This window comes from Camarhynchus parvulus, chromosome 1A (genome assembly GCF_901933205.1).
Source record: "Camarhynchus parvulus chromosome 1A, STF_HiC, whole genome shotgun sequence".
NCBI classification, from domain to species: domain Eukaryota; kingdom Metazoa; phylum Chordata; class Aves; order Passeriformes; family Thraupidae; genus Camarhynchus; species Camarhynchus parvulus.
Genome location: NC_044586.1, coordinates 23,460,642 through 23,476,504, shown reverse-complemented (window position 1 = coordinate 23,476,504; position 15,863 = coordinate 23,460,642). Strand labels below are relative to the sequence as shown.

Genomic DNA, 15,863 nt, shown 5'->3' with positions numbered 1-15,863 from the left:
GTGATTTTAAACTTTACGAGGTCTAAACTACAGAAAACCACTCCACTTCAGCTTTTTACAATTTGTGTTGAAAGGTCACTGGATATCTCAGCCTATGATCGCTCAACTTGAGAATTTTGACAAGGGAGGAGTGAAAAATACATACTGAAATCTTCCAGAGTTAGCCAGTGGAATTAAAGAGCAATTACAAAAAATAATTAGCAGATTGTTGGGAAAACACTGTCTTTAAATTTTTTTCTAAACTTGTCGCTTTTGGAATAGCAATAATTAATACAACAATATAACTTTTAAAATGTTTACTACTTATTAAATAATAAATAGAGGTTTGGCTATAGGGTTTTATGTTGAATTGAGTTTTCCGGCATTTGGTTTGGTTGGTTGTTTTGGTTTCTCTTTTGGGTAGCTCTTTGGGTTTTTTATTCTTCCACATTCAGCCATTACCAGCATTGCGTTGCCAAATTTCATTGAACTTCACTGGACAGCCAGTATCTTCCCACAACAAATACTGTCAGAAAACAAAGTACCCCTGGAGGGTCCTTGCCACAAAACCGCGAAGAACATTACCATGAAAAAACAAATTCCCATCTCAACAGCCCATGCAAAGCAATCCCCAAGGTAACTAAGGGGCCAAAGATTGCTACTTGGAATATATCGATACAAGAATACTACATAGTACCCAACACTGACTTGCTCAGGAGAATAAATTCTTATGCCTGCACTAAAAAAGGTACCTTGGTCTATTTAATCTCTGGTAGTTAAACCCAAACTAACTTGGAAAGCTTATGGTTTCTGACATGCATTAATGACAACTTCTGTCTCCAAATGAGAGAGGAGCTGGTGTGCTGTTCTCACCAACAATGAGTGTCTGGTGAGGAATGCAAAGCTCAAATGCAGCCTTGGCTGCTGCAGTGACCAAAAAAGGTGGAGCTCAAGATGCAAATAATCCAAATATTAGTGGGAAAAGACTACAGTTGAACAGCATGTAAGTCAGAAAAGTTCATCAGCATTATGGATCTGTTTAAAATGTTTCACATGATACTATACACAAATTGCCAAACACCTGGACTAACAGGGTTTCGACAACTGTTATCACAGGTAAGATTGTGACTTAAGAATTCTGAAAATACGGCACGAGATTGGCAAGAATGCAGGTACACCAGAATAAGGATTTTAACACTCCTTTTACACACTCTACATTACTACAAACCACCAGAGACAGAAAATTTCCATTAAAGAACTTCTAAACTATTACAATGAGGTAGCATATTTTTCATTAACATATATCTTGTGCTAGAAGTTATGCTTTGCAGACACACTAAGGACTGATCATTCATTTGCATGACTGGTATTTCTGAAGATTCAAAAGTGAAGGTACAATCAGAAGAGTAAGTCTTTGTCCAAGTTCTCTTTCATCTAAAATTATGAACCTGATGTTGTGTGTCAGTAGATTCATCTAAAAACACACCACACACACCCCTATCCCCACAAAAAACCCGAAACAAAAAACTGAAACCAAAACCAACTTGCAATGCTCAGTGTTTAACTTAAGAATTACATTACTGTGAACATGGGAAGAGTTAGTGGAAGAGACCCTAAAATTAGAGATCAAGGAAATGGAAAAGGCAATAAAAAAAATTGATGACAGCTTAAATCAGCTTCTATTGCCACCTTAAGAAGCCTGTTAGGACAACAAGCAATTGTTGAAACATTACATCCTGAATGCTAATAACCTGACAAAGAGCCCATGAGTGAGGAAGGAGTAAAAGATACAATCAGGAACTCACAACTTAGTCTGTTGTCCTCAAAGATGAGGAAACAAAACTGAAAACAAAATTAAGTGGCTGGCAAAAACATGACCCAGTACAAAGCCTGTACCTACAACATAACCATCATGGCAGCCCAGACATCTCTCACCAGCAGCCACACAGTCCAAAGCCCATGTTTTTGACTGTTTCTAGTCGGGCAAAGAATTTCTGCTCTTGAACAAACAACTCCCACTACAGGGCAAGTCCCACACCAAAAATCCTTGGTTCATCTTTTTTGTGTTCAGACCATTGCATATAAAGCCCTTCACAAAACCAACTGTAAAGTGAATATGAAAAACTGATTTGTTTTTCAAAGTACCACATAGTATTTTCTCAGGAAGACCCATATAGATGATTTCAGATGTAACACCACAGAGGGGCAGTGCAATTCTTGTTTGAAGAGACAAAGATTTGGTCATCTTGACTCGCAAGAAAATATTAATCTGCTTCTCTGAAGACCTCACTTCCTTAAATTCTCCCTCCCCATAAACGAGGAGATAACTCCAGCTTTAAGGTTTACTGCCCATTACTAACTGGAGCATCCAGGTACAAGCCATCTGAGCTCCTTGGCCTGGTCATTCTGTGACATCAGTGAATGGGAAGAAAAATGTCATAAAAACTGTAAGTGGCATTAATTCTTTTTATTAATACCTTAAAACACAACACAGCACCAGCTACATTAACAAAACCCACCCCCAACCTGAATGGTTGTGAAATAATCCTAATTGTATTTGTTCTTTACATCAAAACAACTAAGACATTCAATACAAAAGTTTCACATAAAACTAACTTGCTAGGATTTTTAATCCTAGAGTATATACTAGAGACAATTCATTGCAAAAGAATACTGTCCACTATTAACCAGAATTGTAAGTAGTAACTACCAAGAATGCAATATTCTGGTATGAGTTTGCTTTTTTTAAAAGTCTTTTCCAAAAATAAACCTTCAAAGTCTTCTTTAGCCAGTAAATATAGGGGGAAAAAAAACTTCCAATCATCCAGTCAGCTATGAAAATTACATTTCTAGTCAACTTCTGGGAGGCAGAAATTTTCTCATACAGGACTGAAACAAAACTTCAAATGACCATAAAGACAAATAGGACCTTGTGTATCAGTTGCAATCCATTTCAGTCTTCTCCACAGAACTGGTGCCCTAAAGGCCACCATAGAGAGTACTAACTATGATCAAGCCAAAGACTGTCAAGGCTGGGCCAGGCAGCTCACCAACCATGTAAAAACAAGATCATATATACTCACACAAGAGACAAAGGCATAGCTTAAGAGAATGGTGAGAAGTATGCAGAGAACTGATTGACTTTCCAGTACACTGAGCTCACTGCTACTCTTGCAATCTGTTTCATTAAGGATATGCACAATGATTTCTCGCTAACAAAATCAAGCTTGTGGGAAGGCAGAGGAGGAAGATTAGTCCTGCAATGGTTTGTCCACCTGATTCATCATCTCTAGAGATCCTAACACAGAAAAATAGGGATGTAACAGAACTGACAGTATCTGGCCTAAAGCCCAAAACCATCCAGTAATGCGCTGGTAGAAAGTGGCAGTGGTGGACCTGAATGCTGATCTCAATAGAGCAGCACAGAGTGATTCCCCACTATGCTGTTTATGGTATTATTGGTGTATTTCTTTCTACAGGTAACAAGAACATACAGAATAGATTGCTGCTGCCAACCAAGAGGCAAATAAAACCTCAAAACAACATCTAAGTAGTAGATCTGAAAGTCTTAATCTGTGATCATCTCAACATGCAAAAGCATATCATAATTTCCTTTTAGGAATTGTACCACTACTGAGCACATAGCAAGTCTTCAGGAAAAAAAACAAAATGTTCCAACAACTTATCCTGGCTACATTAGATCTGTAGTGAGAAAACCAGAAAAGATAGTAGGAACAGGTCCATCTCTATCAGTGGCAGTTCAGTTAGACTGGATTAAGCAGTATGAACTGTGCTCTAAACTGTGAGAAAGCAACTTCAGTGTACTAACCTGCATTGCATACTATGGACTGAACTCTTGATTATGGATTCTACTTCCAAAAGTCTGCCTTTGACAATGTCTGATCTGCAACATGCAAGGAAACTGCCAGCCTGGGCTGAAAAGCCACCTGGCACCAAAATGGACTTTAAACTAATACATATGCAGAGTGTGCAATCAAAATCCTTAAGTCAATAAGACTTCAATGTCTTATCAAGTGATCAATTTTCAAATTAGCTACAAAGTATTTATTTCAAGTTAGTTTTAGTGCAAGAGCACCTGGTAGCACCAGCGATGCAACAGCTCTCAAGGGAGGCAAGGCAGCAATTTATGACAGTGTTTATAAAGCAGGGAAAATATATCAATATTAACTAGTTAGCAAGGAAATCAGCACGTGTTCTGGTGGGACATACAAGTTTCTTTTACATGCTTTCTAGCCTACAGTCAGGATCCCATTATTTTCTCATTTCTGGATTAAGACAACAGACCTTTACCCACCTTTCAGAATAAAAAAGGAATTTCTGTCTATATGGAAACTATCTGATCCTAGCAAATAGGCTGCAGTGAACAATACTGGTTTTCTAGGAACATCTCCATGTGCTACAAAATAGCAACAACTTTATTCTCGCAGGAATGAGCCCTCAGACTCAAGACATTCGAGCATTCAGTCTTGAGAAGAATTGGTAGAAGCTGAAGGAAAAGCATCATGTGTGATCAGCACTGCCTCAAGAACCCTGCAGGGCAGATAGGTCAGACAGCTCCTGACTCCTGAGCCTACCTGTCAGAACAGCAGAGGTAAGAAACTCAACAGTTCCTCCCCTGTTTCCCCTTTATCATATTCCAGAGACACACCAACTTTGAAAGCTGCTAAAGTCACCTTTTTACACAAATGTTTCTGAAGCCCAGCAACCTCTTGGTGGATCCACTTACATCACAGTCATTGGGTTCACAACAAAACAAGCAGACAAGGCTTAATACAGGACACTGAATACAAAGCATGGATGTGGCAGGGTTGACAGAAACCACAGATGATGTTGGACCACATGGAAAACACAACACCTTTGCCGTGCTTTCAGACAAAGAACAACAATAAGGTGCAGAGGTCAGTATCTTCCCTGCATGGGGATACAAAAGCTACCCATAACTGAACAGGGCCTACATGTAACAGAGAAAGTGCCCAGAAGATTCCACCAGTATTCCAGAGAAATCAGCCATTCAGGCTTGCAGTTAAGCACCAGCATTACAGGCCCTAAAACACACTGTCTGAAATGCCCTCAAAAAAGAAAGAAAAAACAAAGCCAGAACTCAAAACATAAAACCAAAAAAAGGCAGGACAAGAAAAGGAGACACAATCTCATAGGATAATCCTCAAGTATCCATGAAAATGCAGAAGCAAAGGTGGAGCACAGACTTGAAACAAAGTGCTAATAAAGTCATCAATTCCCGAGGCCTCTACAATGACAGAAAATTAAGCTAGATGAGTCCAGGCAGTTTTATCAGGAAAGAAGAAAAAAAACCCACAAAAAAACCCAGCCAAAAACCCACATGCCTAAAGAAAAGGGGACACACCAACCTGGTAGGAACTGTGCTATACCACACTTCAGAGATCAGACCATCTAATCCATTAAAAGAGGGAGCTTTTCATGTAGATACTCTATGAAGCCACAAGTGCCCAACGGTAACACAAGTTCTGCCAAAATGCTCTAACTTAAAACATAGAATTAATTTAAATTCATCTACTAAGTTGATTTAAAATGAAGGGGTCAAACATCCACATCAGCCTAAGATACCAAGGTCTAGAGTCATCATTTCAGTTACTTCTTCCAAAATCCTCAGACAGCCCTCCCTGTATAGCCCTCATGGAGGGTGATTGCTTGCTCAGCAGCAACTGAGAATTTGTGTTCTGTATTTCGCTATTTGAGTAACAGCCTTCAGGTCAGACTTCAATATTAATTCTGTTCCCCATAAGAGACTGGGAAAGCACTGCCACTTTCCTTCCCTGCCAATCCAGGAAAGACCTGACTTTCTTCACTACATCAAGAAACATTGTAATTTGAGGTAAGACTGTAAACAACACAAACAGAAACCATATTAAAAAGCCTTATTCAAAACAACTGCAAAACAGCAAACACGAAGGTTCAAAATATGTTAGCACACTATGGTAGCACACAATTTCTTGCACAAATATTTTTAAAAACAATCAAACATTTATTGATCAAAGTCAAATTCATGCAGAACGCACATGATTTCAATATTAGTTGCAACAACCAGGCATAAGTGTAAGTATTTTACAAGTGTGAACAACAACAACAAAAAAATCGTTCTAAAGCAGCAACAGCATATCATTCAATATCTACTGAAGTCCAGAAAATTAGGACCTCACTCCCCCCATTTTCTAAGCTATCCTAAGCCCTATTCAAACACTGGCATCAAACACATCAACTTTTGTTTAAGGAAAATAGTCTCAGTTTTGTGAAGTCTCAATAACCTGCAAGTCTAAGTCATACTTTTCCCAAACTAATATCAACTGAAATGCCTATTTTAATAGACTCTGATTGATGTATGGTTTTTGGAGCTTCAGAAGAAAATTGTATTTATAACAAACTTTTCAGTTTCATTTTCAAAGTTCTTCAAAAAAACAGTATTTAGAGATACAGATGATAGTAGGAGTTAACCACTGAAAACCATAGTGAAAATGCAATGATTATGAGTCTGGAATATAGAACTGTAACTGCACTAGGGAAACAGAAGTGGAGTAATCATATGGAAAAGACTGGGGTCAAAATTCAGGAATAAGTTATTTTTAAAGATTTAATATTACTTAAAGAGGAATTTCAGAGACATTTTTATTTATATACCTGTTTATTCATGCTGTTATACAAAGCCACTAGTCTTGCCATCACTGATAAACCACGTAGGTGAAGTTTTGATACTTTAATTCCAAAATGCTGAAGTCACACCATTAGTAATTTCCTTGTGAACATGTTGCATAAATTTCACTGGGCTACCTTTAACTTGAGTTCAAAGTCTCTAAATTAGTATCATTATTCCCAGTGGCATCTGTGTATGCACACAGGTCTAAAAAGTTAGAGAAGCTGGTGGACAAAAACTGGGTACATGCAGATAGAATGGGAACACCCATATGTGCATAGAACACACTGATTCATTTTAGAAGCAATTACAAATCAGTTTCAAGAAAAGAGTAAAGTTCATTTCATTGTCAAGTTAACAACGACTTTGAAATTATGCAATCTGCATATACAATTACCAAAAAGTCAAGTCACTTTTCTGAGTTCATTCAACACTACTCCAGAGTAAAAAGCAAAAAGCAATGCTGAATTTATGTACAAAATAAAATACAAGTAAACAAAATAACATAAGTCAGCAGATGAGGCTTCATTATTTTAAACCAGTAATACTCCAGATTTCCTAGAATTACACTCCGTAACATGTAAAAGGCAGTTTACCTTCAGCAAAATTTGTACTGAGCAAGCCACACAGCAGCATTTTGCTGGACTTCTACTTTTTATTAGGATTCCAAGAAGGAAAAAAACCCTGAAAATATGTGTCTTTTCACCTATTAAAACAGTAGGAGTATGTTACAATCTCTCTTAAAACAAGAGAAATTGTCTATTCAGTGGTATTTGGAAGTCCTACAAAGAAGGAAATAGCAAATCCTGATTCTGCAAGCAGAGACCATTCAAAACTCCTGTCCTTAGATCTCTTACGGGAATACAGCAAAAGATGCAGTACTGAGGTGTTCCACACCATCAAATGGGGAAGAGCTAAATCGTTATCTGCCCTATCTCATAATGACCATTAATAGAAAATAACCTGTTTTTCAACGTTCTGTACCTAACTTGCACTTTTTATTAAAAATCTTAGACTGGTCTTCAATTTGACATGCCTGATGTCAGGTGTGTTTACAGGAACAGCACCAAGTGAGCAACAAGTTACTGTGGTTTTGAGTCCATCAGAATTCAACACTCCTTCTGCTAATTTTCTTCAAAAAGATTTAGAAGAAATAAGTGCTTGAAGGAAAATATTGTGCATCAAGTTTTTAAGAGACCTTTAAACACATTCATATGCTAGTCCATTTAAAGAAAACTTGTTGCTATTTAGGAAGAGAATGACAGGTTGACAGATACTGTGCAGGGGGAGGATCTCTGCCCTAGCTGAAGTTCTACTTAAAGTTCTACAAATTCAAGGCAGCCACAGAAGTTTTTTTATCAGGCACACCACCATATGCAGAGACAGATGTATTTTACTTCAGCCTGCTGCTACAGTTTAAGTAAAGACAGAAAAACAAAATCCTTGGAGACAGGTGTGCATTGTTTAGTTGTCAGTGAAATCTACACAGCAAAATTACTTCATTTGTCAAATAATAAATCTAAGTGATTTTTGGGCAAACCCTCTCAGAAGGAGCACAAAATCAAGCGATGAGAAAGGGTGAAGCAGTATCTTCACACAGTTGGAACAAACACTGAAAGGCTGTTCCTACTAAGCAAGACTCTGAGGTGACACACTGGAGATGATCAAAGAGCCTACAGAGAAGATGCAGGAAATATACACTAAATCACACAAAATTGAAAGATAATAATAAAGTGGTTTGCTCCAAGTTATAAAGGTATAAAAAACCAGAACTCCTACACCAGAAGTTCAGTATTTAGCCCCAGTATCTTATTAGACCCACACTCCCCAAATACATATACAAAAACCTAGTATAGGGTCTAGTATATTTAATATATTTAGAAGAGTCTGATAGACCATTCCCAGATAAAATTTGGTTTTCTACAAATGCACAAGCGACAAATAATCTGAACTCAAGGCAAGCCTTACTCCAGGACTGTGAGGAACAAGATGGAAAAATTAGTTGGTTTTTTTTTTAATGTAAGATTTAAATTCCTAAGGATTTTCCCAAACAAAGGTTTTTCCCTGCAACATTAAACTTGTGAATCTAGTTTTAAATTGCAATTGTAAACTGGTTTTCCAGTCTCAAAGGCTTTTTATCAGTACGTGCTCGACACCCAGTTTTACACCATGGTATGTATGGTCCTCGTGTTGGAGTGAGTACTTATTTTTTTTTTAAATAGGTTCTTTTTCTGAGCAGTGTTAGAAAGCTACCTAATCTCAGAGTCTACATGGTGAAAGACACAAAGAACAGACACAGCAGTTTGGAACTTACAAGGTACAAAAGTACACATGCTTTTCTTTAAAAAAAATCACTAAGCACTATACGAATGATTGGTTTACTTTTTAAAGAAGTCTCACAGACTTAAATTTTCTTAAATTATATTTATTCCTAATAGAGTTATTTTGAGAGCCTGTTTAGCTACGCAGCAAAGACACTCAGTTTTGCCACACAAGCATCCACCACTGCAATATTTGACTTACAGTATAATCAAATGACATTTTACGGCAAAATCAGCAAGAAATATGGCTTTTAAGAAAAAGGGATGAAAACATTTAACTGATGGCTCTAAGTTAAAATGTAGCTAATCATTTGGTCTTTAATGTTAGCTAGAAAACAGATTGATGAGAAGCTGATCGTTTAAAATGTAATATGTACAAACACCAGCAAAAACCACACAGCTCTCAGAAAATAGAATTTAAAAGAGCAGTGGGGTAAGATTAATAGAACTCATTTTGAGAAAAGAAACATCCTGATCCATTCGGAAGGAATGAAAGACGAGTATCAGTCAAAACTGCAGCAGTCCAGAAGAGAAGTTTCTTACAAAAGATGGATACTTCGAGGGAGATGGAAGATGTGCTATTGCACAGAAAAACGTGACTTTTGGATATAGGAAACTGAAGGATGTTAAGCACACACCACAAAATACATTCTCTGTTCTTTGATATAACACACATGCCAAATAATTGTAGAAAACTGACTTCCAGTGTCCCAGCAAGCCTGAAACACTAAGCACCTAAAATCTTTCTTTCAGATCTAGCAGCCTAAAGACGTGATACTATACAAACTCACCGCAGCATGGGGCGTACTCCACTTTTATTCTGTGAAGAAACACAGCGGTTCTGAATCCAGAGCCCAAAACACTTTCCCAGTTCACAGAAAACTGCTTCTTTCTAAGCAGCAGGAGGAGTGCATGTGGGGCGGTGTAAAATACAATTAAACTCTCCTGCCCTGAATATACCACATAGAAATCTGTAGATAGCAATTTCAATTTCAGCACACCTGCATTGCTGCAGGTAAAGTTGAGGGATCCACAAATAAAAAGACACCTCTCAAACACACACACCTCCCCCCCAATACCAAAACGAGTGGTTTAAAGCATCCAATTAAAAATCTATCTTTATGAACAACTTTCACTCATTTTACTCCAAGAGGGAATTCCTCAGGATGCACTCTGGTTATTCTGTTACAGTAGGAGGACTAATATGCACCAGTTTGCTAAGGTAATGTTTAAGAAAGTCTTGCTAGAGTAGGTACAACATATCAAAAATGTTGCTACCATTAAGAAAGATGAGCAAAGGTGCTACATTGGCAATGTAGTCAGTGTCATCTTCTGTCAGTGTAGCCGCGCTGGTACTGAAGTGTAACAAAATCACTGTTGTCACCAAAAAATGACCCCACTGTCGAATTGTAATGGCCCTCAGAAAACTTAAGGCCCGGACAAGATACATAGATCATTATCATTCTTCTTTGCAACAAATTTAACACTTAAATAGAGAAATGGAGAAAAAAAATTGTAGGGAAACCTGTGTAGTTCAAGGGAATCCCATACAGTTCTGTCTCTGAAATTATTCTAGAGCTACACAACATTAAAGAAAAAGTGAGACCATTCAAAAATTCTAACATATTAGAGGATGCTGAAAGTACCAAGACGTTCTAAACTACTGTTACAGGCTGCGCTACAAACATTTCAGTTTGCATCCTTAAGGTTGAACTGGCATTAATAAAGCAACTTAAAAGCACACTAACACAGTATGTTCCATGGCAAAGCAAATTCTAAGCAGGGAACACATGACCCATCTATAACTTTTAAGACAGAAGATGAAGCACTGCAACAAAAGTGGGAAATGCAGCTATATTTGGCTGCTGCCAATAAATCAAGCATATTAGAACAATCTCTGCTTACTTCTTTTCAGAAGAAAGCCATCAACATTAGAGTTTAGTACATTCCAGGCCCAGAATATGAGTATCATCCAGGTCTACAGTGAAAACATGAGTTAGACACTCAAACATCTGCAAGTTTGGGAATAATGTAACATGAGTCAGTCATCATTTTTACATATCTAGCAAACTAAAATGTTTCAGATTAAAAAAACGAATCAAAAAGTTAGCAGCAAAAACAGCACTATGCACAGCTGCTGCAAAAAGTTTCATCAACACTGTCCTGCATTTCTCCTTCTCTGATAGTGCTGAGAATCTAACAGTTTTAAAAAGAGTGCTTGAGTAAGTACATAAGTACCATGTTACTTATTTCCTATAATTAACTGAGGAGTGGGGACAATAGAAGATTCTATAAGTGAAATTTACTTCATGACAGCTGCTTGCACTATTTCAAAGCAAATTTAACCAGCAGATAGTTTAAAAACTTGTAAACTTCAAAGCAGTTTCCCACAACAGAAGTATGACAAAAACTGCAGTCTCAAGCAGCAAATGAAAAAATATAACCCTCAAAATACATTCACTGGTTCATTTTTTTCTGTGAAAAAATGAACCAATGAATGTATTTTGAGGGTTACTAAAACCAATGATTTTATTCACAGAAATAGATATTATATGTCATGTTAAAAAACACAGAAAATAAAACGGTCCCGTAATTACTTGGCAATTAAAAAAAAAAGTCACAAGATTAAGAACTCTTTAATAGGTCTTATGGAGCATATATGAAGTGTTTGCACCACTATAAACTTCAGCACAGCTATCAGGTGATGACAGTCCCAATCACTTTGGGAAAAATTGAAACTGACTGAAAAGTACTGAAACTGCCCAGTCCCCAGTGTTTCACCAAAACTGTAACATGTTCATTTACAAACGATAAAAAGCTGCCCAGTAAGTTAACTAAAACTAAGTATTCTGTGAGAGTCTGCACCTGTTAAACTGAAATACATTCACAAATTATCCAACCTTTATTTGATCACAAATGTCTGAACTTAGATGTGCATTCATTTGAATAAAATATGCCTTTAACTTTAAAAATATGAAAGTACCAGAACTTTTCTCACAAAGTATTTTTATTTCACCTCTCTAAACAGAGTAAAATAACCACTTCCAAGGCAAATTTAAAATGGTTACTATTGAATTAACCACTGTTTTCCAAATCTAGCACAAAAACAGGCAACAACTAGTTCTAGCCAAAGAGTAGCTTCTCCAACCCTCTTCTACTCTCTCACTAGAGACCTGTTGATATTAGGAAGAGTCATGTCCTCCACTAACAACACAACATTGGCTGTATTTAATATGCACTAAAAGTCACACACAAACTTTTCAAAACTAAAACGTCATTTGCTGAGAACAGAAAAGGCAAAATGAAAATTTTGGAGATGATCCCAAATAGAATCACATCCACTGCTCAAAGACCTGTTATTAAAATCTGGTGTTAATCGTCAAAGAGCTTTTCAGAACAGAAAACCAAACCAAAGACCCCAAAAACCAACAACAAGAAAACGACTCTTCCCTTTTCTTGCCAGTTGTTAACTGCATTGAACAAGAGCACTGGTGCCTTCAGAAATGCCACCACTCACCAGACTGGCAGGAGGAGGCCTCCTCCATATCCCATAGATTAATAGGATCTGAGTTCAAAGAAACTCCTGTGGGACAGGTAACAGAGTATTCTCATAGCAAAATGACACCAAATACTCACCTGCTTCGCAAAAAGCATTAAAAGGCTGAACAGCCCTTTGTTACTTCCTCCCCCCTCCCAGTACAACCAGTTCATATTTGCTAGGGATTGGGACACCTAAAATTTCCATGCTCTAGCTTGCCTTCCCGGCATCACCAAAGACCTTTGCAGGACTGAAGAGAAGCCCCTTTTCTCTTCACAGCTCTTAAGTCTACAGGGGAATTTCAGACATTTTGGTCTCGCAGCAAAGAAACAGGAGATGCAAGATTAACTACACTCCATATTGATTCTTAATGCAAATAAGGTGAAATAAAATTTCATCTCTAAGAATACAAAAGTCTCAATAAACCTTATGCCACAAGCGTGGCATCTGGATTTTGGTTTTAGCCGTTTTTTCTAAAGCCGATGGTCTATTTGAATCAGAAAAGGAGTATTTTGATACACTTCTGCAGAAAGAAGAACGGAGGATTGTAAAAAGTAAATCGTATAAGCAGACTGCACATAAGAAGGAAAAAGGAAAAATAGCAGAGAAATAAAATCTCTCGTTTCTAAACAAGCTGTAAAAGAATCCCGTATATGCAAAATAAAATACAAAAACAAGAAACTCGTACACGTAATTCCACAATAAAGTGTACAAAAGCATTGTCTTTAGCACTACTTCGTATTTCTGCAACTGGCATTATGCTTAGCAAGGAGCTCGTAATCGCTACTATTGTGAAAGACACGAGAATGACGAACTGTTAAGTCCTATCTGCAGCTGATCAAAAGCACAATAAACTGAACAGCTTTGCCTTCAATCACTTCCAAAAAACCAGAAGGGCAAAACCATCAGAACACCCTCCCTGTGCCATTAACGCAAATAGCTTCAAACGGAGCGAGAACAGGCGAAACAGACGGGAAGGAGAAGAGCAGGCTCGAGCTAACAGCAGCAAAAGGGAGGAGGAGATTTAGGCAAAAGAGGGGAGAAAAGGGCAGTAATTGCGGTACCGAGAAGCGGGGAGGCTCTGGGGCCCGGAGACTGACCTGTGCCGTCGCTGGCGGACACGGAGAGCGCCGGTGAGGAGAGTTTAGGCCGCTTGGCTGAAGGCGGGCCCGGCTCCACCACATTCTCGGCCATTTTTAATTTTTTAGACAATCACTCAGAGCAGAGAGAAGGTGGGGGGTGAACCCCAAAACCTTCACGTTCTTCTGGGGCCCCGAGTCAGCTGAAGAACAACAATAAGGCCGAGAGCGAGGAGGAAGATCTGGCGGAGAAGGGGGCCAAGTTCCCCTTTTTCTGCTCCTCGGGCTCTGGGAGGGCGGCAGTGGAGAAGCTGGGAGAGGTGGGAGCTGGGGCGGGCGGGGGTGAGGCCTCTTCCCCCAGGCGAAAGGGCTGAACGAAGATGGGAAGAGCAGGTAAAGCCCCCGCCACAAAAAAAAAAAAAATTTAAAAAAATGGAGGCTGGTGAATATTTAAATTTTTTTTTAGTAAAATTAATCCCGGCTGTTGTACTGGTGCTTCCTCGCCGCCGCCACCATAATCATCTTCATCCTTCGGGGGGTCTCCTCCTCCTGCTGCCTCCTCACCGCCGCCATCAGCCTCTTCCTCCTCGGCGCCGTCCTCCTCCTCCTCATCGCCACAAGGAGGCGGGCGAAGGAGGGGAGAGGAGGAGGAAAAAAGAAAAAAAGATCACCGTCCTCTAGCAGCGGCTCCTTCCCCCTCCAACACCACCCTGCGAAAAAATACCCACCGCCAGCGACAGGGCTGGGGGGGAGGCGGCGGGGGGAGTGGCACGGCGTGCGCGGGGTCCCCAGCTCCACTCGCTTCTTCCTCGCCCGTCGCTAATGGCTGCAGAAAGGGGAGCTGTAAGGATGAGGAGGGTGAGGATAAGTCCCAGGAGTCTCCGCTTCACATCTTGTTGTGCAGGGAAGGAGGAGGGGTTGTTGTCCTGATGGAGGCAGCACCGATCGCGGGATGGGAAGGTGGGGGGCGGGTTTCAACACCCTTTCTGCCCCCCCTTTTTCTCTTCTTTCCCCTTCCTCTTTCTCTCGTTCGCAGTAGCAGGCTGCACCCCCTCCGGCGCAGGCAGAGGGGCCGATCTCACAGCAGCGGCAGGAGGAGGAGGAGGAGGAGGAGGAAGAAGCCGGCCCCTCCCGCCCTCTCTGCCTACCTTCCCCCTTCCCGGGCGGCCGAGGATGGTGGCAGGGAGGGGGCCGCCTGTCTCAGCTCTCCCGGACCCACGGGCGATGCGGGGCGCGATGAGCGAGGGAGGAGACCCTCGGCCGCTGTTCGGGCGCGGGGGACTCCCCCTTCACCTCTGCGAGGGTGGGGAAGGGAGCGAAGAGGTTGGAAGTCGGGGTGGGAGGGGAGGCCGCGCAGCGACCCCTCCGAGAAGAGGATCGAGAGGTAAAATTAAAATAATAAAGCAGGAGAAAAATCACGGCGAGGAAGGCCGGGGGATTCGCCCCGGAATGGCCGGGCGGGGGAAGGGGTCCCCGGCGCTGCCTGGCGCGGGGGGGGGCCGGGGCGGGACGGCGGCAGCGCGGGGGCCGAGCGCAGGCTCCCTACTGCCCCTGCCTGGCGCTCCGGGGGCGTGTGTGCGGAGCGGGCAAAGCGGGGGCGGAGGGCAGTGCGGGGAGAGAGAATTCCGGGAAAAGGAGAAGAGAGAAAAGGAAACAGAAACAGAGGGAATAGCGAGGGGACGGGTAGGCTGGGGTTGGGGGGGCGTCTGGGTTCCTCGCTTCTCTCCCCGTCCCCTTTCCGAGCCCCTGGTTCTCTGTGCGCTGCCCTCCCCCTGGCTCGCCCCGTCCGGCTCGGCCTCTCGCTCCCTTCTCCTCCCTCCGTCGCTCACACACAAACAAAATGGCGGCTGTTGTTCCTTCGCTCTCCCGAGCCCTCGGAGGGAAGCGGCGGTGGCGGCGGCGGCCGGAAATGAGCCAAGAGAACACGGGGGGCGGGGCCGCTGCCGGGGGCGTGGTCACTCCCGCGGGCGGGGACACGGCGGGGCGGGGCCCGGCGGCGCTAGCGCACACAATGGAACGCGGGGCGCCGGCGGGGTGGGGGGACCGGCACCGCCCCGGGCGCCGTCACGAGACCGCGCTTATCCAATCAGCGCTCGCATTTCTCCGGCCTCTTCCGCAAACTCCTGTGGCCCCGCCCCTTAAAGGCGAAGGGTTTTTCCCTTAAAAAAAAAAAAAGGCTCCTTCCTGCCCCGCCCCACACGCCCTTATCTGTCGGCCCAAAAGTGCGCGGCGTAGGCCCAAAGGTGCCTGGCCGGAGC

General features: G+C 41.4%; 1 protein-coding gene across 1 annotated transcript in view; it reads right to left on the bottom strand.

Annotated features, from left to right (window-relative positions):
• The window catches only part of EP300 (E1A binding protein p300), a 61,510-nt gene extending 45,988 nt beyond the window's left edge, over positions 1-15,522 (bottom strand). The window contains exon 1 of the mRNA XM_030961078.1: positions 13,627-15,522. Within this exon, the coding sequence (XP_030816938.1) occupies positions 13,627-13,720 (94 nt within the window). The 5' untranslated portion in view covers positions 13,721-15,522. The remainder of the gene's footprint in view (positions 1-13,626) is intronic.
• Positions 15,523-15,863: the final 341 nt, after the last annotated feature.